At 38.5% G+C, this 22,557-nt stretch overlaps 1 protein-coding gene across 13 annotated transcripts in view; it reads right to left on the bottom strand.

Annotated features, from left to right (window-relative positions):
* Positions 1-22,557, bottom strand: part of ZPBP (zona pellucida binding protein) — a 92,548-nt gene that overhangs the window by 69,561 nt on the left and 430 nt on the right. For 11 of the 13 annotated variants that reach the window (XR_014139444.1, XR_014139441.1, XR_014139442.1 and 8 more), the window contains exons 2-4: positions 20,916-20,996; positions 10,686-10,811; positions 1,599-1,748 (exon numbers count right to left, since the gene is read on the bottom strand). Coding sequence is in view for 7 of the 13 variants with exons in the window: in XM_081800824.1 (XP_081656950.1) it covers positions 1,599-1,748; positions 10,686-10,811; positions 20,916-20,996 (357 nt within the window). In the remaining 6 variants the exon portion in view is untranslated. The remainder of the gene's footprint in view (positions 1-1,598; positions 1,749-10,685; positions 10,812-20,915; positions 20,997-22,557) is intronic. The other 2 variants (XM_081800826.1, XM_081800827.1) reach the window with 2 other exon arrangements.

Raw genomic sequence — 22,557 nt, 5'->3', positions numbered from 1 at the left:
AACTTGGTCTTGGCTGGCTGTTCTCGCTGATCTTCTGGGGAGGGGCCTGTTGCCGTGGTTTCCAAATGTCTCTGCCGGAGGCGGAATTGCCCCGCCCTTGCCCGGTCCGGGCTAAGTAATCTGCTTGGGTTTGCTCTCAGGAGCTTTTGTTCCCTGCAAGCTTTACGTACAGCTTTGGAGGCGGAGAGTGAAAACGGTGGCCTCCCAATCTCCGCCCCGGAGGAGCCGAGAACTCAGGGCCCCGCTCCTCAGTGAGCCCCCAGGGAAAAGCAGTCAGTCACTCCCGTCTTCCCGGTCTCCGGCCTCACTCCGTGCTCACCCGGCCTGTGACCGAGCGTTTCTATCTCTGGCACCCAATCCCGGGTGGAGTCTCCAAACCCAGGAGATCCCTGCGGTGCACTCCCGCGCGGCTCCTTCCGGGGGAGGAAGGTGAGTCTCCCCGGATCTGCCGCTTGTTGGGTCCCTGCTGGAGGAGCAGGGGCCCGACTGTGCCGCGGATCACGGCTTATGGCAACCCCGAGCTGAGAGCCCACACCTCGGCTCCGCCTCTGCAGCCGGCTTCCCTGCTCCGTTACCTGGGAGCTCTGCCACACTCAGGCACCCCCGGCCTTTCTGTGACCCCGAGGGTCCTGAGACCACACTGTCCCGGAGGGTTCCACCCCCCACTTAGCCACCAGAGTGACGTCCCTCGGCAGAGCAGACTGTTAAAAGTTCCGATTTTCTGCTCCGCGGCTCTATCACTTGCCAGAAGCGGCCGACGGAGGCCCCTCCCCCGCCGTCTATCCTCCCGAATATCGCCTTGGATTCACTTCTCCGCACGTCCTACCTTCGCGAAAGTGGTCGCTTTTCTGTTCAGAGAGTTGTTGCTATTCCTTTCTTCGATCTCCTGTTGGGTTTGTAGGTGTTCAGAATGGTCTGATCCCTACCCAGCTGAATTCCTGAGAGGAGACGAAATCCAGGTCGTCTACTCCTCCGCCATCTTGCTCCGCCCCCAGATCCCTACCTTCTTGTTATGGGCAGAGTCCCTTCTGTCGTTGTGAGATAGCACATTCACAGGTGCTGGAGATCAGACAGGTGTACGGGGGAGGGCCGCTACCCTCTCTGCCGCACGTGGGCCGCCCCGGTGAGAGGGAACTTACAAGCCACCTTTGCTCAGGCTGTTCTCCTGGCCACTCCATTATCCACCCAGGTCTCCCAATCTCAAACTTCCAGACATCAAATTGCTTTTAGAAAAGGATTTTACATTGGCATTTCATGCTCCTGTCTGGGGGGAGGGCAGCGTGCCATCAAGCATGAAACTCAGAATTTAAAAGCAGTACAGGCTATAATATTGTAATAATTTGAAAACACGATTTCCATAACCCCCATTTTCATTCATCAGTTTAAAACTATGTGTTCCTGTCAACTTTCCCTTGAAAAAACAAGACCTGCCCTCACCACTAACACTTTACAGGGTACTTTGTAAAACACAGGCAAGCAGGAATTTTTCTTTAATTAGAAGACTAAAAATGACAAAGTGCCTTTAAGACAAACCTAAAGATATTAAAATATTTGAAAACATCAATAAATGTTAAAATACAACTAAATGTACTTCTTACCATATATAACATATTTTAGTTCAAGATTTTTAACAATTTCTTCCACAGTCGGTTTATACTCCAGGAAACATGTGTACACTCCACTCATGCCCTCCTCAAAGTTCTGGAATATAAGGCTTCCTGTGGATGTTACTTGTGCAGTGCTGTTCTCTAATAAAGGAATAAGATACAGTATTTAGTTGCTTAAATGACATGACACTGAGATAAAATGACAAAGTATTTTCTAAATAGTCAAACCACCAAATTTACCTACAGAATCACTGAAAGGAGATGGAGGCATAACTAGTCATTGCGTCAACTGTTGACAGCAGCAGGTACCAGGATGACCTTCTTAATGTCTGATTTTTACTAACCAGAGTTCACCAACTGCCTAAGCAGTAAGAGACTAACAATTACATGTACTTAATGCACTCCTGATCTCCTTGCATTGACGTGGGCACTATCAGATATTCATAGATGTATGAAAACAGTAGATATCTGCATACGCTATTAAGTAATTATGTATATATGTATTTTATGGATAAGCTATGCCTTCCTGCCTTCCGTAAGCTTACAAACTACAAACTACATGAGAAAGGGAGGAATGCACCCAGAACAAAGGCTAACCCAAGATACTAACAGCTAGGTACTTCTAGTCATTACACATGATAGCAGGCAAACGCTGGGTTACAACCTTAAGGAGTGCTCAAGAAAGAAAACAGAAGATCAGATCACCGGACCTGTCCAAAGTCACATAAGCACAGAGTTGCAGGTTGAGAGTTAGGACCGGATGTAAGAGTCCTTTTGACTTCCACGTGTTTCACTACTTCAGTATCACACTGGGAGAAAGCTATGCTATGTAATGGGAAAGAGTGTGGTGTCCAGGCTTCAGACGTGGGTTTTAGATATGCCTTTCTTTCTCATGAACTGTGTAAACCTTGGGTAATCCCTTAATCCTTCTGAAGTCCAGTTCCTTCATTTGTGAAACAAAGAACCATAATACACGATAGCATTACCTCCCAGGACTGTTTTCCTGTGATAAATACAACAACTGTTAAAGTACTTGAAAAAGATACAAATCCTTAAGCAATTCAAGTTGTCATTCTGAAAGTTCATAACCAGTTTTGCATTTGAAAATCACTGTATTAAAACTCACACAATAATTTAACATGGCATTCATTAGGATGGAAAGCATTATCCTAGCAAATGCTTATCCTTTCTACTTTAAGTAAATAACTTAGTATAAATTTCAAGTTGAGATATATTTTGAATAAATTTATTTCCTCAAAATAAGACAAAAGATGAATGTTCTTAGTGAGGAAGTTTTCATTATTAATTTGTTCAATAAAAATGTGCTGGGTTTCTAGTACATGCCAAGCTCTACTTCAGATACTGAAGGAGAAATAGATAGATGGATATATTCTCCCTCAAGGATTTTACACAGAGTATTATGCCTTAAGAATTCCCATTTCTGGGGCGCCTGGGTGGCTCAGCCATTAAGCATTTGCCTTCGGCTCAGGTCATGATCCCTGGGTCCTGGGATAGAGCCCCGCATCGGGCTCCCTGCTCCATGGGAAGCCTGCTTCTCCCCCTCCCACTCCCCGTTTGTGTTCCCTCTCTCGCTGTGTCTCTCTCTGTCGAATAAATGAAGATCTTTAAAAAAAAAAAAAAAGAATTCCCATTTCCATATCCTGGATGAAGCTGAAAAAAGGGTTATAAATTGGGACTATGTTTATACTGCAATCCCTATTTCTTCATGAATATTTTTTGATGAAAGATTACATATTTATCATAACATGTCTCTTTTCTAAAACAGATTAACAAGTTTTCAAATGTTTGCTATATATTTCAACAGAGACAAACACTTGATAGTAAATACGGTAAAAGGTGTCCATATAAGTCAGTCAAAGAAGAGTTATGCCGGGGCGCCTGGGTAGCTCAGTCATTAAGCGTCTGCCTTCGACTCAGGTCATGATCCCAGGGTCCTGGGATCGAGCCCCGCATTAAGACTCCCTGCTCCACGGGAAGCCTGCTTCTCCCTCTCCCACTCCCCCTGCTTGTGTTCCCTCTCTGTCTCTCTCTCTAATAAATAAATAAAATCTTTTAAAAAAAAATAATAGAAAAGAAGAAGAGATATGCCATACGATTTCACTCATACGTGGAATTTAAGAAACAAAACAAATGAGTATAGGGAAAAGGGAAGAGAGAGAGAGAGAGAGGCAAACCACGAAAGATTCTTAACTCTACAGAACAAACTGACGGTCACCAGAGGGGAGGTAGGTGGGGAGATGGATGAAATGGGTGAGGGATTAGTGCACTTGTGATGAGCACTGGGTGTTGTATGGAAGTGTTGAATCACTAAATTGTACACCTGAAACTAATACTACACTGTATGTTAACTGGAACTTAAATAAAAACTTAAAAAATAATGAAGAGTTCATACCCATTCTTCTCAAACTATAAAGAAAAAAAAGTGCCCACAGATTTTAAATACCATGTTGTCAATGAGGCTATGCATTCTTGGCAATAATTTGTAATGAAATTTTCCCAATCCAGAAGTATCAATTAATAAGTGCATTAATACATATTTGAATGCCTACTACAATGCTAAATATTAGGACGGCCAGAAAAGCAAGTAGCATATGATACATAATAAAACACCCTCTCAGTTTCTTATTTAAAAAAAATTAAAAGTGGCACACTTGAAAAGATACCCAGAGGGTTTCACAGCCAAGAGAAAAAGCCATTCTATAACACCACTTAAAAAATGACTTTTAAGTAACTAAGTTTGAATGGAAATTTCATGATGCCGAGGGATATTACTATAACAACTCATACAACAGCAGATAGTCAATGAATAATTGAATTAGTACTTCTTTCTCTACAACTAAGCTTGATCATCTAAGAATTCAGAGTTGGACTGGATTGCCAGAAGTCCATGTCTTAGAGCTCTAAAATTACACAGTAAAATTTAAGTACAATTTCACTACAACTTACTATTTTTAAAAATAGGCTTACACTTTTGGTTTCTGCTCAGATATGGAAGTTGACTATGAGAACATCAATCCCACTATTACAATAAGGAAAAAGACAAACCGTCAATTAACAACTTTTCTTGAGCCTATCAAAAGATCACGGTGGGAAGGCTAACCAACAAACCTGAAATCTGGGGACAGTGACCTATAAATAGAACGAGGACCCAAGCATTTAAGAAGACTCAGCTAAGAGTTTGCAGTGAATTGCTAAAAGCCAAGTGTCAACCAGAGTGAACATGTGAGGCTTCTGAGGACCACAGATACTAGGGTGGGAGAAGGCGGGGGTGTTACACCCTCTTTTTTTTTTTTTTTTAAGATTTTATTTATTCATTTGAGAGAGAGAGAAAATGAGAGACAGAGAGCACCAGAGGGAAGAGGGCAGAGGGAGAAGCAGACCCCCCGCCGAGCAGGGAGCCTGATGCGGGACTCGATCCCGGGACTCCAAGATCATGACCTGAGCCGAAGGCAGTCACTCAACCGACTGAGCCACCCAGGCGCCCGGTGTTACACCCTCTTACAGGCCCTACCTTCAGCAACAACTGAGCGATCAAATGGGAGGTGAGGGGAATCTTGAGCAAGACCCCCATTGGGTTCTGGCTAGAGGAGGGGCCCCAGCAACCCTTTCAAAAGTCTACCCACACCCCTTTCCCCCACTTTCTGGTAAGGAACAATGCTTTAATCTAGAGGGAGAGAAGGAACAAAAATAGTCACCTGGGGCACTGTGGAAACTTGGTACCACTAGGGAAGGAAATAGGAAGGGAAAAAAAAGAGCTTCATTCTTGAAGAAGAGTTAGCAAGAAGTCACTAGGCCAACACTATAGCTGGAGAAGGGGTTGGAGCATTTGTGATGGCCACCCCCCCACCACAAGACCCAGGGATGCCATACTTGCCAAAAACTAAGCTTAACCAAACATCAGAGACCGGCCCTCTCCCTCAACTACCCATCAGTAATAAGAATCTAGTAAAAATGCAGTGCAATCAAATTAGAAGAACTGCAAGAAAGAGATTCTTTCCAGATAATTTTTTTTTTTTTTAAAGGGGAAACCAAAGCCAAGGAAAGATTAGACATTGGGGAACAATAACTTCTCATGAATCAGCCTACACCTAAAACTATCTTTTAAGTTATCTGAAGCTTTCAATAATCACTACAACAACCAATATTAAACCTAGACAAATTCTTGACTAGATTAACACAAACTCATAATACTAAAGACAAAATACTATTTTAAAATATATATTTTATTTATTTGAGACAGAGAGTGTGTGTGCAAGAGAGAGAGAATACATGAGCAGGGGCAGAAGGAGAAGAGAAGCAGACTCCCCTGCTGAGCAGGGAGCCCGATGCGGGGCTCAATCCCAGAACCCTGGGATGACCTGAGCCAAAGGCAGACACTTAATTGACTGAGCCACCCAGGCGCCCTGACATAACACTATTTTTAAAAAGGTGTTGATCTCAAAACATAAAAATACTTACTATCTACTGTCTTATTCAAGATGTCCAACTTTAACAAAAAATTAGAAGGCATGTACAAAAGAAGTGGCACATTTCCAAAATACCAAACAATATATAGAGGCAGACTCTTAAATGACAAAGATATCACAAATATTAGACAGTTAATTTAAAATAACAGTGACAGGGGCGCCTGGGTGGCTCAGTCGTGAAGCGTCTGCCTTTGGCTCGGGTCATGATCCCAGGGTCCTGGGATGGAGCCCCGCATCGGGCTCCCTGCTCAGCGGGAAGCCCGCTTCTCCCTCTCCCGCTCCCCCTGCTTGTGTTCCCTCTCTTGCTGTCTCTCTCTCTGTCAAATAAATAAAATCTTTAAAAAATAAAATAAAATAACAATGACAAATGTACCAAAAAATTTAATGGAAAACATAGATAATATGCAAGACAGGATAGGAGAGATTTCAGCAGAGACTGAAACTATAAGAAAGAATTAAATGAAAATGCTAGAACTAATAGCAAAACAAAATGAACAACAGACACACACAAAAACCCCACAGTAACACAGATGAAGTATTCCTTCTATGGGCTTGTAAAAAGCTTGACAGCTAAGGAAAAAATCAATGAACCTGAAGACAGGTCAAAAGAAACAACCCAACCTGAATCACAAAGAGAAAAAAATAAAACACCCGCCACCACCACCACCAAGAAGAAAGAATCCAAGAGCTGTGGAACAATATCATATAGTGTTAAGTCTGTGTCATAGAAATCTCAGGAGAGGAGGGACAGCATGGGACAGAATAAATACTTGAAGACACAATGGCTAAGAATTTTCAAAAATTAATGGCAAATACCAAACTAAATGTCCAAGAAGCTTAGAGAACACTAAGCAGAATAAATATAAAAAACAAAAAAGAGGTATATAATCACTGAAAACGAAAGGCAAAGAAAAAATCTTCAAGTCCGTTAGAAAAAGTGACACAATGTCTACAGAGGGACTGGGATAAGATTACAGCTGACTTCTCATTAGAAAACATGCAAGCAAAAAGAATACAGAAGGGCATCTTTAGAATGCTGAAAGAAAAAACCTGTCAATCCAGAATTCACAACCAGCACAAGATAAGCAAACTTAACCCAAATCATACAGAAGAAAGAAAATAATAAAAACAAAAACAGAGACCAATGAAATTGAAAACAAAAAATAAGAGAAAAATCAAACCAACAGCTGGTCTTTTGAAAAGACTGATAAAATTGTTAAACCTGTATCCAGAGAGACCAAAAGGAAAGGGAAAAGATACAGCCAATATCAAGCAGAATGGAGCACATCATCCAGATCCTGAATATATTAAAGAAAGTATCACAAACTACTTCATGCTCACAAATTCAACAAGTTGAAAGAAGACTCTAAATTGGACAAATTCTTTAAAAGATACAAAATACAGAAACTCACAAAATGGTGAGTACCTCATTTAGATTATACCTGTGAACTCTGAAGCCAGACTTCAAGGCACATGATTTCAGGTAAGTACCTTCTCCTCTCAATGCCTCTGTTTTTTCACATATAAAATGGAGGAAATGACTGTACTTGCTGAAGAAGGCTGCCCAAAAAATTAAATAACTAGTATGTGTATGTGTGGGTGTATTTAGGTACAGGACAAATACAAAAAGAAAAGCTAGGGAATAATACTATAAAAGGTCAGGGTACTGTTTACCTAACAGGGATTTGGGGACAGAAGAATAGGATTTTTAAGTAACTTACTAAGAGGTGCGACAGTCTTGGTAATGATAGATCTTGACTTGTAGGTTCTAGGATGTTTGTCTTATTGTGTGTCATAACTTGCATATATCTTATATACATTTGTATATATGAACTGCTTCACTCCATAAAAAAATAGTAAGGTAGAATAAAATATAATCTATCATCTCATTAAAAATAAGAGTGTAGTTACAGGGTAAAATTCAACAGATATACATGTATGTGTTTATATATGTTCAGAAAAGTGGGAAGTCCACACACCAGAACGAGTTAAATCATCAGAATGGAAGAAGAGCTGGAGTAAGAGGTACAGGTCTTTGTGCAAAAAATGCATTACATTTGTAAATAAAAAATATTGAAGGAGGGGTACCTGGTTGGCTCAGCCAGCTGAGCTTCCAAATCTTGATTTGGGGTCAGGTCATGATCTCAGGGTCATGGGATTGAGCCCTGTGTCAGGCTCCATGCTAAGCTTAGGATTCTCTCTCTCTCCTTCTGCCTCTCCCTGCCCATGTGCTCTCTGTCTCTCTTAAAAAAAAAAAAAGAGAGAGAGAGAAATGGGGAGGGAGTGGGGGCCGAGAGAGAGAGAAGGTGGGGAGAGGGAAGGAGAAAGAGACCAAATCTAAGATTGGTCCCCTATATTTTATAATCCATCTAAACAATCTGGGTATTTCTCTCCAGGAGAATGTGCAAGTAATTACATAATCACATGATTTCGTTTGTTCAATTTTAGGAAAACTCACTTTGGAATATTCATAAAAAGATAACTAAGTACAGTGCAGTTTAATCTAGATTCCAAAGAGATTCTCCACTTTTTAAGCTGTAAGAAAATTAGACAACATTTCCAGTTCTTTCTGAAATCATAATGATAGTACAACAAATGAGCTTTAAAACTGGCAGACAGTGAATTATGGTGCGATCATGTACTGCAAACTAAAATGTGATCATGATGTCAGAATACCAGAATTTCCTGAGAATAGTTTTTATAAATAAAAAAACACGGTATTAATATGATTTTATTATAACTACATTTCTGAACATCTATCTTCCATTATGAAAGTGAATAAAATAAATTATTGCTCCTAGTTGAAGGTTTCAAAATTCAATCATATACTATATTTTGCAAGATAAACTACAAGACTGGCATGGCATCTTAGAGAAGAAAATGTTTCAGATTTCAGTCTCCAAATCAAAGGAGTAACATTTGTTACAATACAACAATTCAATACTTAGATGCTTCTGTTTTTGAACTGACAGCGTTTTCACACCAAGTGTCAACATATTTAACAGACGTGTCAGCGTGACATATGTGCTATTACAGAGCAGTAAAGATAAAATCCAGTCACACTTTCAGTACTCGATGTTTTCATACCTGGCCCATGTCATGGATTTATATTAAGTGCACAATCTCTTAGCATCTCCGTTACCGATCTCTGCTAATTCCCTCCTCCTGCATTACCACAGTCAGGCAGAGATATCAGGCTTGATCTTTGCATTTCCCACAAAGCCTAGCGCAATGGCACCCACCAGGCGGTCACTCACTAATTAAGAGCTGAGTAATTCACTCTGAAGAACCACGTCACCCAAAGAGAGGAGTACCTCTTTAAACCTTAAGTTACTTTAGAATCAGCATAAATATTATAGAAATATACAGCTGAGATCATTCAAGTATATAAAAATGTGAATTAACATATTACAAAATAAGTCTATTTCCAATGAACATTTCCTCAGCAAGTGTTGATATGAATATACTGCTTTCCCACAACCAACATAACAAAATAAACGTGTAGGTTTTTGTCCACAGGCACTCTCTCAAAATACCAATAGGATTTAAAAAAGGAAGGAAGGAAGGAAGGAAGGAAATTTGGTGAATAGAGCAATAAAGAAAACTTCCTCAGAAAGGATGCAAAAATAATTGTTTCATTGAACAGATCTTCAGGATGAAAATTCATTAAGCTGGGTATTTATCAAGGCTGAAAACAAGAACACATAAGCTAATTTATATTTTTTAAACTACGCTGCAAAAACAAACCAGCTTTTAGCAAAAGAAAAATTAGAATAAAACTAAGATCTGCATTTCAAAACAACAAAAGAAGTTGAATAGAGAAAATGATCACATCAGTCATACCAACAGTAATCTCTATGTGGAAAAAAAAGTATCTTACTGACAGTAAGATCTTGTTTTCTCAAAACTTTGTTGAAAACTGTAAGGCTACCATTCAGATGGGTTTCAAGTCTACCTTCTCCTCTGGATGAACACCTGAGTACCAAGTTCCCTCTTTTGTAAGCACAGCACCAATAATATATTAATACACAATCACTGTCAAACCATGCAGCATATCTAAAAGCGTGTTTTTAATACTAAAATACTCAGTGTTAAATTTAGTCTTTTTTTCCTTAATGGATAATAATATTTAATTCAAGTATAATCCACATGGGTATGGATTTTAGTCAGAAAGAAATATAAGACCAAAAAATGTAAAACTCTAACTACTAATAAAGTCTCAAGTTGTCCCAAAGTGGGGCCGTAGAAAAACAAACAAAACCATATTTGTATATCTGTAGCTCAAGGGGTTCATTTGTATTTTTAACAAAAACCAGAATTATATCTGCTTCTTCATACACACTTGACTAAGAAAAGTCTGACTGAGGTAACCAAAATGACTTTATGAACTTTAAAAAAAAGTCACATTTTTGTGGAATATAGCTGCCTAGAGAACTCTACACACACACTGTGAAACTCTCACTCCAAAGGGAAATCAAAAGGGAAAAACTTGAGGAAACAGATACATATATAAGAGATACGAATATTCTCTTTGTTCTGCATATATTTCAGATATACTAATGTAATTATGATAACTGAAACAAAAGCCTACCTGAAATAATTTTTCCTCTTGGCCCATGCCATTGGAATGATGGATCTATCATTTCCGAATTTCGCAGTCGTGGCGTAACACATAACACATGTGGACTCTTTTGATGAAGCATAACATATACTTTCACTGAAAATACAATATTAAAATGTTCCAATAATATTTTATATTCTTTCATGCTCTATAATGCCTCACATTTTTGTAGTTCGGGCTGCATGTTTCATAACTTTTCTTTGGGTTATTGCAATTACTTGATGAAAACTAAATTTCTTTGCAGTCCATGTAATAACTAACACTCAAAAGTATATACATGTATTTTATTTGGGGGTGTGTGTGTGTCTCAATCTGAAAATAATGCACTGGTCTTTTTATGAAGAGTTCATTATACTAGCTTATTTTATTCTCAGAACATTATTTTAATTACAAAGAATTAAGACAATTATAAACTATTGAGACTTTATCTTAGTTTTTCAAAGATACCAAACCTGAAAGGAATCAATAAAATCGTTTAGATTACAGAAATAATAGATTATTCACAATGATGTATTGAACTTAAAAATTATGTAATTAAAAAGTCAATAAATACATGCTATGATTTTAATTACTAAGCATTTTTCCCGCTTTGCTTTATTTTTTTGAACATTTATTTATTTATGAGAGACAGCATGAGCCGGGGCAGGGACAGAAGGAGAGGTAGAAGCAGACACCCTGATGAGCAGGGAGTCCCTTGATGGGGCCTGATCCCAGAGTCCTGGGATCATGACCTGAGCCAAAGGCAGACACCTTCTGAGCCACCCAGGTGCCCCTCTCACTTTGCTTCAAAATTTAAAGAATACTGATCATTAAACAAGCAAAAATAGAGATACAAAAGGAATACAGTAAAGATTCAATTATCTTGAATTTACTCATAAGTAAGCCTTCAGAAAAGGTTCCGGTTAACTCCTCAATAATTGCAGGCTGACCCTTCATTGATTCACCAAATACAGAGATCCAGTAAAATAAAAATTGTACTTAAAAATCGAAATTTTCTTAAGTTTAAAGAGACTATCTCTCAAGTTTCACCATATAGCATGCCGTTTACTGAATGTAGCTTTTAGACAAATACTCTTTCATAGGTTAAGAAAGTCCCCCTGTATTCTTGGTTATTTGTTTTTATCATTAACTGGTGTTGAATTTTAACAAATTTTTTCCTATACTGAATGAGGTGATCATTTTTTTTTCTTGAATATTTTAATGGAATGTTTGATAATAGTATTGCTTTTCTAGAATTGCTTTCCTGGAATAATTCTAACTGATCATGCTCTTTTATTTAAATACTGCTAAATTCAGGGGACGCCTAGGTGGCTCAGTCAGTTAAGTAGTCTCAGCTCAGATCATGATCTCATGCGTCATGAGATCAAGCCCCACATGGGGCTTCCACTCAGCAGGGAGTCTGCTTGAGATTGTCTCCCTCTGCCCTTCCCCCCTCAAATGCACTCTCTCCCCCTCTGTCTCTCAAATAAATAAATCTTTTTAAAAAAATAAACAAATAAATAAATACGTTTGGATGCATTTTGCAAATATTATTCCTGGGATAGCTGTACCTATATTCAGAAATACAATTGTGTATAATTTTTATATCATCTTTGTCCTTTCTCAATTTCAGTATCAAAGTTATTTAGAACTTAGTATTATTAAGGAAGGTATCAAAGTTGTAATAGCCACATAAAATCAACTGGGCAGATTTTCTTTTATAAATTTTCTCTGAAAGAATATGGAAAGTGTTCTTTGTCCTTGGAAAACTGTTTAGCCTGGTACTTTTTTTTTTTTTTTTTGGCAATGAGGAAAAAGGTGAAAAACAAATTTTTAATTATCAATCAGGAAAACATAATTATTATAAAATTTATATTTTATTACAGTTGTTCATTTAAAGTTTATTAGCATAAAATTATTCAAAGTATTAAGTTGTAATTTATAAAGTTCAGCATACTTTTATCGACTCCTAGCATTTTTTTGTACTTCCGTTACTCATGAAACATTTGTCAAAAGCTCATCTACCAACCGTTCCAAAGACAACTTTTGGTTCCATTAAACCTACTGTTCTTCTCTGATCTCTTTTCTTTCTTTCCTACTTGCTTCAATTAATTTCCACTTCTTTTTTCTAACTTCTTGGATACGTGTTTATTATACTGTTGTCACTACTCAGCCTGACTTACTGGCTCTTCTGGCATGATCTGTCTGTTACATATCTCCTTACACCTCTTCGCAAACTATTTGCCCTCGGAACGCCAAACTACTCAGACTGCCCTAAGCAGCACACTGAACCGTTCTTCCACGGTTTTACTCGGGCAGGTATCTAAATGCCTCCTCATCTGTGGCACCTGAGCACAGGTATACCCTTCCTGGTCTGCCCTTCCTCTAGCCTCCACTAACCTCTGTACATATTTAAATCAAAGAAAACATAACTGAACCCAGAAGTTTCCTAATACAAGATCAACACACAGAAGTAAATAATGCCCCTGTACATCAGTAATAATGCATTAAATCATGTAATAAAAAAGAAGATAACATTTAGAGGACAATAAACAGAAGTTAATTGATAATCAAACAAGGCCACTGTGGGGAATATGCTCAAACTCCAGCAAAAGATATACACAGACCATAATGCCATAATCATGGGAGTGTACACTGTAATTTTAAAGATGCCAACTTATCCTCATGTTGATGTATACAATTAATATAGTTAAAAGTAAACTCCCAGAACAGTCTTCTTTTTTTTTTGTAGTTCATGTTTATTAGTTTTTTTTTTATTGAAATCAGTTTCAGGTGCACAACATAGTGTTTCGACCAGTCTCTACGCTATGCGGTGCTCAGCGCAAGGGTAGCTACCATCCATCACCATACAATGCTTGTACAATACCACTAACTATATTCCCTGTGCTGTGCCTTTCATCCCCACGAATAATTCATTCCATAACTGGAAGCCCGTATCTACTACTCCCCTTCACCCATGTTGCTCATTCCCCACACTGTCCTCCCCTCTGGCACCTATCAGTTTGTTCTCTGTATCTATCATGGGTCTATTTTATAATTTAGGCTTAAAGGTTATAGTTTGAAAACAAAAGCTGTGATATCAGTGAAAATGGCAGAGTAAGGAACTCTAAAAATTATCTCCCTCATAAAGGTAATGCAAAAACTGGCGGAAATCGTCAGGATCAACATTTTCAGAACTCTGGAAATTAATCAAAGACTTGCAGCAACCCGTGAAAAACTTATTCAAGAAAAACAACCGAATTTTAGCATGATGGGCTGAATTATGCCTCTCCCCAAATGCATATGTTTGAGCCCTAATCCCCATACCTCAGAATGTGAACATATTTGGACACAGAGTCTTTACAAAAGTAATCAACTTAAGATGAGTAATTAGGGTGAGCCCAAATCCAATGACTGATGTCTTATGAAAGGGGAAAATCTGGACACATACAAATACAGAGGGTACATGATGTGAAGAAACATAGGATGAAGATGGCCACTCATGAGCCAAGGTAGGAGAACTGGAACAGACCCTTCCCTCACAGCCCTCAGGCAGAATCAACCCTGTCTCCATGATTGAACTTCTGGCTTCCAGAATTGGGAGACAATAAATTTTGTTGTTTAACCCACTCAGTCTCTGGTAAATTGTTACAAGGGCCTGGTGGGCTCTAGCAGTGTTAAGTTTCCCCATTCCCATCTCCCTCTTCTCCCTACCCCCCCCCGCCCCGCCCAGTCTGCCTTAGCTCTGGTAACCACCATGCCAATCAATGTAAGAACCAGCAGGCTGGCAGCCACTAGAGGGGCAGACAGGGTTGGAGGGACTTCAGTGCCTCCTTCCCAGAGAACTGTCATTATTTGACTTCTCTCGCCCTTTCCAGGAAGATACCACTCACAAGTCCGTCTTCGCTTGATCTAACTCAGAGCACAACCACTGTACAAAACCTTTTCCCAAAGATTATTTTTCAAGAATAATTAGAGGCTTTCATTTAACTTTGTAAATGCCGATGCAGCAGGTAACACTTGGAGTAAACAGGCTAAACAAAACGCTTAAGAGGAAAAGCTGGGAACACAAGTCTATAGGAGATTTCAAAAGTTCTAACACATTCCTGGGAAAATAGAAGGCCACATGTATGCATAGAAGGAACACATGCCCAAGACTGAGCACGCTTAGTCAACACAGAATTTAAGTTCTTACCTCTGGCTGAAATTGATGCTCTGCACAGCAGACAGTGAAGGACAAAGTAATCAACTGCCTAGCTAAATGTTTAGAGTGTACCACAACAAGCACATAAAGACCCTCAGCAAAGACTAGGAGACTAACCAGTTCCAGGTGTCAAAAACTCTCCATCCAATATCAGCCTAGGCTAACTGAGCAGTGACTTCAGTGGCTACATATGACAAATGACACAGAAATTAAAGAATTAATTCAGAAAAATCATTAAACATACCAACAATAATAACAGACACTAACAACATTCACACCTGATTTCCAGAGTTGCTACATTAAATTACTTTAAAAGTCCAGTTTTCAACCAAAAATATGAAACATGCAAAAAATCAAGAAAGTATTGTCATAGGTAAGAAAAAAAGAAAGCAACCAATAGAAATTGCCCCTGAGGAAGCCCAAATTTTGGACTTACTGAACAAATACTTTAAATCAGTTATTTTATTTTTTTAATTTGAATTCAATTAGCCAACATGTAGGACATCATTAGTCTCAGATACAGTGTTTAATAATTTATCAGTTGCATATAATACCCAATGCTCATCACATTATGTGCCCTCCCTAATGCCCATCACACAATTATCCCATTCCCCCACCCACCTCCCCTCCAGCAACTGCTTCTTAGAGTTAAGAGTCTCTCATGGTTTTTCTCCCTCTCTGATGACTTCCCCTTCAGTTTTCCCTCCCTTACCCTATGATCCTCTACACTGTTTCTTATGTTCCACATATGAGTGAAACCATATAATTGTCTTTCTCTAATTGACTTATTTCACTTAGCCTAATCCCCACCAGTCCCATCCATGTTGATGTAAAAGTTGGATATTCATCCTTTCTGATGGCTGAGTAATATTTCATTGTATATATGAACCACATCTTCTTTATCCATCTGTTGTCGGCTCCTTCCAATTTGGCTATTATGGACATTGCAGCTATGAACACTGGGGGGGGGTGCAGGTGCCCCTTCTTTTCACTACATCTGTATCTCTGGGGTAAATACCCAGTAGTGCAATTGCTGGGTCGCAAGGTAGCTCTATTTTTAACATCTTGAGGAACCTCCATACTGTTTTCCAGTGTGGCTGCACCAGTTTGCATTCCCACCAACAGTGTAGGAGGGTTCTCCTTTCTCTGCGTCCTCGTCAACGTTTGTTGTGTCTTGTCTTGTTAATTTTAGCCATTCTGACTAGTGTAAGGTGGTATATCATTGCGGTTTTGATTTGAATTTCCCTGATGCCAAGTGATGTGGAGCATTTTTTCATGTGTCTGGTGGCCATTTGTATGTCTTTGGAGAAATGTCTGTTCATATCTTCTGCCCATCTCTTGACTGGATTATTTGTTTTTTGGGTGTTGAGTTTAATAAGTTCTTTATAGATACCATCGACATTTTTCACAGAGCTGGAACAAATAATCCTAAAATTTGTATGGAACCAGAAAAGACCCCAAATAGCGAGAAGAATGTTGAAAAAGAAAACTAAATCAGTTATTTTAAATACGATTAAGAACATTATGTCTAAAGTACTAAAAAAAAAGTATGAAAATGATTTCTCTCCAAACAAAGAGCATCAATAAAGAGATAGAAGTTAAAAAAAAGAACCCAAAAGAAATTCTGCATTAAAAAGTACAATAACTGAATTGAAAAACTCACTATAAGAATCAAAAGCAGACCTGAGCAGGCAGAAAAAAGAATCAGCAAACCTCAAGATAGATCAGTTTGGGATTATCCAGTCTAAGAAAGAGGAAAAAAGAAAAATAAATGAACAGTACCCAGAGACTTGTGGGAAACCATCAAGCACGCCACTGTATACATAATACAAGTTCCACAGAAGGGTGGAAAGTATAAGAACACAAAGAATATTTGAAGAAATAATGATAAAACTTCCCAAACTGATGAAAAGCATCAATCTACACATCAAATAAGCTCAATGAACTCAAACTAGGATAGATTCAAAAGAGAATCACACCTAGACACATCATAATCATCTGTTAAGTCCAAAAAGACAGACTCTTGAAAGCAGCAAGAGAAGCAACTTGTTACATACACATGATCCTCAAATTAGTAGCTTATTTCTCATCAGAAACCATAATGAAAAACAAAGTCTGAATAGACCTGAAGCAAGTAAAGTGACTGAATTAATAATTAAAAATCTTCCTACAAAGAAAAGCCCAGCACCAGGTGAATTCACTGGTGAATTTCACTAAACAAGTAGAAGTCGAATTAACAACACTTCACAAACTCCTAAAAAAAAAAAAACAGAAGAGGAGGGAACATGTCCCAACTTGTTCTATGAAGCCACTATTACCCTAAAACCAAAATCAGACAAAGACAACACAAGAAAACTACAGAACAATTTCCCTTATGAATACAGCCCTAAAAATCCTCAGAATAGTAACAGCCAATCCTGCAGCATGAAAAAGAATTATGCATCATAATCAACCAGGATTGCATGACTTGTTGAAAATACAAAAATCAATCAATATAATACCAAATTATATCAATAGAACAAAGGACAGAAAACACACAATCATCTCAATGTATGCAGAAAAAGGATTTGACAAAATCCAACACTTTTTCACAATAAAAGCACTCAACAAACTAGGAACAGAAGGGACTTTCTCAATCTGATAAAATTCATCTACAAAAACTCAAAAACTAATGATGTAATGTATGGTGATTAACATAATATAATAATACAAAAAAACAATTATCTCCATTGTGCTGTGGAAATAAAAATAAAACAATCATGAAAAGAAAAAAACACCTCACAGGTAGGTCACATTTAATAGCGAAAGACTGAAACCTTTCCTCCCCTCTGAGATCAGAAATAAGACTTTTACCATGTGTGATGATACTGTTACCATCAGTACTGAACTGAAGGTTCTAGCTAGAGCAACTGGCAAGGAAAAAAAAACAAAAGGCATCCAGATTGGAAAGGGAAAAATAGAACTATCTCTATTTGCAGATGACATGATCTTATACCTAGAAAATCCTAAGAAATAACTCCCCTACCAACTAAAAAAAAAATAGAGCTAATAAATGATTTAGGAAGGTGACAGAATACAACAACAATTTGAAAAATTCAATTGTATTTTTATATAATAGCAATGAACAATCCAAAACCTAAATAAAACCGTTCCATTTACAACAGCATCAAAAAGAACAAAATATTTAGGAATAAATTTAACAAAAGTGGTGCAAGACTTGTGCAATGAAAGCTATAAAACATCACTGAGGGGAGTTAAAGAAGATCTAAGTACATGGAAAGATACTCCAAGTTCATGAATTGGAAAAGTTAATATGGTTAAGTTGGTAGCACTCCCAAAATTGATCTACACTTCAAGGCAATCCCTACTAAAATCCCAATGGGCTTTTCTGCAGAAATGGACAACCTGATTCTAGCATTAATATGGAGTTGCAAGTGACCCAGCGTAGAGCCAAAACAATCTTGAGAAAGACTGAATATGAAGGACATATACTTAATGATTTCTAAACTTACTTTAAAGCAACAGAAATCAAGACAGCGTGGTACTAGCATAAGGACAGAGACAGAGATCAATGAAATAGAATTTAGAGTCCAAAAAAAAGCCCAAACATCTACCGCAAACTGCTTCTCGACAGGGTACCAAGAAAATTCAATAGGGAAAGACAGTATCTTGAACAAATGATGCTGGAACAACTGAATATTCACATGCAAAAGAATGAGGTTTGACCTTGATCTTGTAAATTAATCCAAAATGGATCAAAGACCTAAACATAAGAGTTAAAACTATGAAATTCTTAGAAAAAATACAGGAGTAAAACTTTATGACTGCTGAATAAGCAGTTGTTTCTGAGATACAGCACCTAACACACCAGTACCAAAGAACAAAATAGAAATTAGACTTTATCAGTTTAAAATGTGTGCTTTAAAGGACACTATCAAAAAAGTGAAAACACATTTATTCATTTGTTTGGTTTCTTAAATTTCGCAAAGTGAAATCATACGGTGTTTGTCATTCTCTGACCTATTTCACTTAGCATAATACCCTCTAGCTCCATCCGTGTCGTTGCAGATGGCAAGACTTCAGTCTTTTTTTTATGGCTGAGTAATATCCCATTGTATATATACACCACATCTTCTTAATCCTTTCATCAAAGATGGACATTTGGGCTGTTTACAAATGAACAAAGGAAAAAAAATAAGGGAGACAAAACAAGAAACAGACTCTTGACTATAGAGAACAAACAGATGGTTACCAGAGGGGAGGTGGGTGGAGGGATGGGAGAAATAGATGAAGGGGATTAGAGCACACTTACCGTGTGTGATGAGCACTAGGGAATGTACAGAATTGTTGAATCACTATATCGTACACCTGAGACTAATATAACACTTCATGTTAACTATGCTAGAACTAAAATTTAAAAATTTAAAAAAAATTTTTTTTCAAGTGAAAACACAATCCACAGAATTGGAGAAAATATTTGTAAATCAAGTATCTAATAAGGATTTGGTATCCAGAATGTATTAAAAATAACTTCCAATAGGGCGCCTGGGTGGCTCAGTCGTTAAGCGTCTGCCTTCGGCTCAGGTCATGATCCCAGGGTCCTGGGATCGAGCCCCACATCAGGCTCCCTGCTCCGCGGGAAGCCTGCTTCTCCCTCTCCCTCTGCCCCTGCTTGTGTTCCTCCTCTCGCTATCTCTCTCTGTCAAATAAATAAATTAAAAAAATCTTTAAAAAAAATAAATAAATAAATAACTTCCAATAATAATAAAACCCTCAATTAAAAAATGGGTAAAGGACTTGAACAGACATTTCTGCACAGAAGATACCCAAACGTCCATTAAACACATAAAAAGATCTTAAAAACATCATTAGACATTAGGGAAATGCAAATCAAAACCACTTGAAAATCCACTTCACACACACTAGGATGGCTATAATCAAAAAAGATAAACAGTAACAAATGTTGGCAAGGATGCTGTAAAATTTTAATCCTCATACGTTGCTGATATAAAAGTAAAATAATAAAGGCTCTTGAAGAAATAGTTTGGCAGTTCCTCAAAATGTTAAACACAGAGTTACCCTATGTTCTAAGGTATATATTCAGGAGAACTGAAAACAGATTCACACACAAACTTCTTCAGGAATGCTGGTAACAGCATTGTTCATATAGCCAAAAAGTGTAAACTGCCCTCAAATCCATCAATTGATGGATACACAAAAAATGGTATATCCATACAATGGATTATTACTCAGCCATAAAATGGAATTATGTGCCCATACACTCTATGCCATGAATAAACCCAAAAACACTATACTAAGTGAAAGAAGCCAAATGCAAAGCACCACATCATGTAGGATTCCACTTACATAAAATATCCAGAACAGGGAAATTAATAGGGAGAGAAAGTATATTAGTGGTTTCCAGGGGCTGGAGAGTGACTGCTTACTGGGTACGATGTTTCTTTTTGGAGCTATCAAAATGCTGTGGTATTACACAGTGATATTGCAAAACCTTGTCAGTGTACTAAAAACTACTGGAATGTTCACTTCAAAGGAGGAATTTTAAGCATGCAAATTTACCCCAGGAAACAACAAAACACCACACCACCAAAAAAGTTTTAGTTGCTATGCCTCTCATATGAGTACTGCAAAAGCTTATGAATCCAAAACCCTTTTAATATAGAGCTCATCTGAAAAAAATTTTAGCATATTTGAACTGCATATGTTTAGTATTATGGCTAATAATTATATAATAACAAGCAGAAACACTATAGACAACTTTAATTAGAGAGCTTCTAGAAATAATTATTTTCACACACTTAGGCAGTTATAGCAAACAGAATCAGAGCTGGATGAATCAAACCATATGGAAATAACTCTAATCCATTTCCACAGAAGGAAAAGGGCCTTAGGAGACTAGGATGTCTGGGGAACATTAGCCTTTTGGACAAGATTCATAAAATTTAAACAAATGCTAAATACTTTCTTAAAAGTACTGAACATCTATTTATTAATACCTGGAAAATTTGATGATCCCACTATTTTCACCTTATCTTGGGTCAAGCGAAAACCTCTTGGTAATCGAATCAAAGATCCAACTATCAAAAACAAAAAGAAATGATGAGCAATCTGCCTCATTAGAAATTCCAAGATATTCAAATAGCAGAGTATCACAGTATATTTGATCTCGGTTGAAGGAGGAACGGTAAGTCAATCTCTTGCAACATCTGGCATCTCCCTTCTGACTCCACTCTCTCCCTTACGCGCCAGTGAAATTAACCTACTCACTGCGTCCCCTACTGCACCTCATCTCAGGATTTTTTCTACAACCACTTAGAATACTTTTTCAAAATCCAAATCCCCCACGCTTCAAGACCCAAATCACAAGTCCCTCTTCCTGCAAACCTTGTTTGTCCTTATCACTTCTCATATTCCCTTACTTCCATCATCAGTACCTCTTTCGTGGCAGTCTACATTGTATTATATTATAGCTCTTTATGCACGTATATAATTTTTCGTTAGATTATAAGCTCTATTGATAGCAGGATCCATTAATAGTAGGATCAATGTTTATGTCAACTTATCAAGAATCAGTACCAAGCATCCTGCACATAAGACAAACTAAATAATAGTTAAATACGATATATTCTGAGATTCTTCAGTCATTGTTGAATGAGCAAATGGACCTAAGAGTGTACACAGACCAAGTGGTAGGAGGAGCAGTATTAAAAAAAACGGAATACAGCATCCACCCAAAGAACATTTAACAGAGTGGGAGGAAGGTATATTCAAAGTCAGAAGACCACTTACTGGCCTTAGGAAAGTCACCTTAAACTCTAGCATCTCCGCTTTTCTCATCTGCAAAATGAGACTGCCATTTCGGATTCACAGCGTTATTGTAGGGACTGAATGGAAGGTGGTACAAATGCTATGTGAGTATCTTTACTACTCAGCGCTTAAGAATTAAGGCATTGCCTATTTTAGGTCTTCTATCCTCAGGTCTGATCTTGCGACTGGATCTAAAGATAGCACACGCCACCCCCCCACCCCCCACTACCCTATCTAGTGTAATACCATGGGCCATGGCCAAGAAGCATCCTCTCCTGCAGGCTAATTAGAGGTTATCAGCTCTCGCCTACTTAGAACGACTACGCATTCCACTCCCACTTCTTTCCTTTCTCCTCCTTATCCCATGCCTTCCTCCACAATCCTTCTACATTTACTTTCTTGGAGAAGTGCTCTCATTTCTCCTTTGTACAGTTTTTAGCATTTTGACCAAATCTCTTTTGAGTTTTTTTTTATCCAATACTTTATTTTTACAGTCTAACATTTGAGCACAAAATACTGCAGCCAAAACCTTCTCGGTTGCCCGACGGCGGCTGAAGCCCTCCCTTCAGTGTGCTCGCGCGTATCCGAAACACGTGTGAAAACAGTATGGAACTCTGGGGCACAAAAGAGGAAACACGGCGGCAGAAAAACGTCTCCACTGGGCCGTCCCAGGGTTCCCTGCATTTTGTAACTACCACCGACAGGGGGAGCTGCGGGACCCAGGACAGGGACGTGCGGGCGGCCCAGGCCGTGCGTGCCGCACAGAGGGGAGGCGGGCACCCCGCGTCCGGCGGGGCTGGCGGGGCAGCCGGGGGGGGGAGGGGTCGGCGG

The sequence above is a fragment of the Leptonychotes weddellii genome, chromosome 12 (assembly GCF_054177405.1).
Source record: "Leptonychotes weddellii isolate Sample4059 chromosome 12, ASM5417740v2, whole genome shotgun sequence".
Classification (NCBI taxonomy): Eukaryota; Metazoa; Chordata; class Mammalia; order Carnivora; family Phocidae; genus Leptonychotes; species Leptonychotes weddellii.
This window is presented reverse-complemented; position numbering and strand designations above follow the sequence as displayed.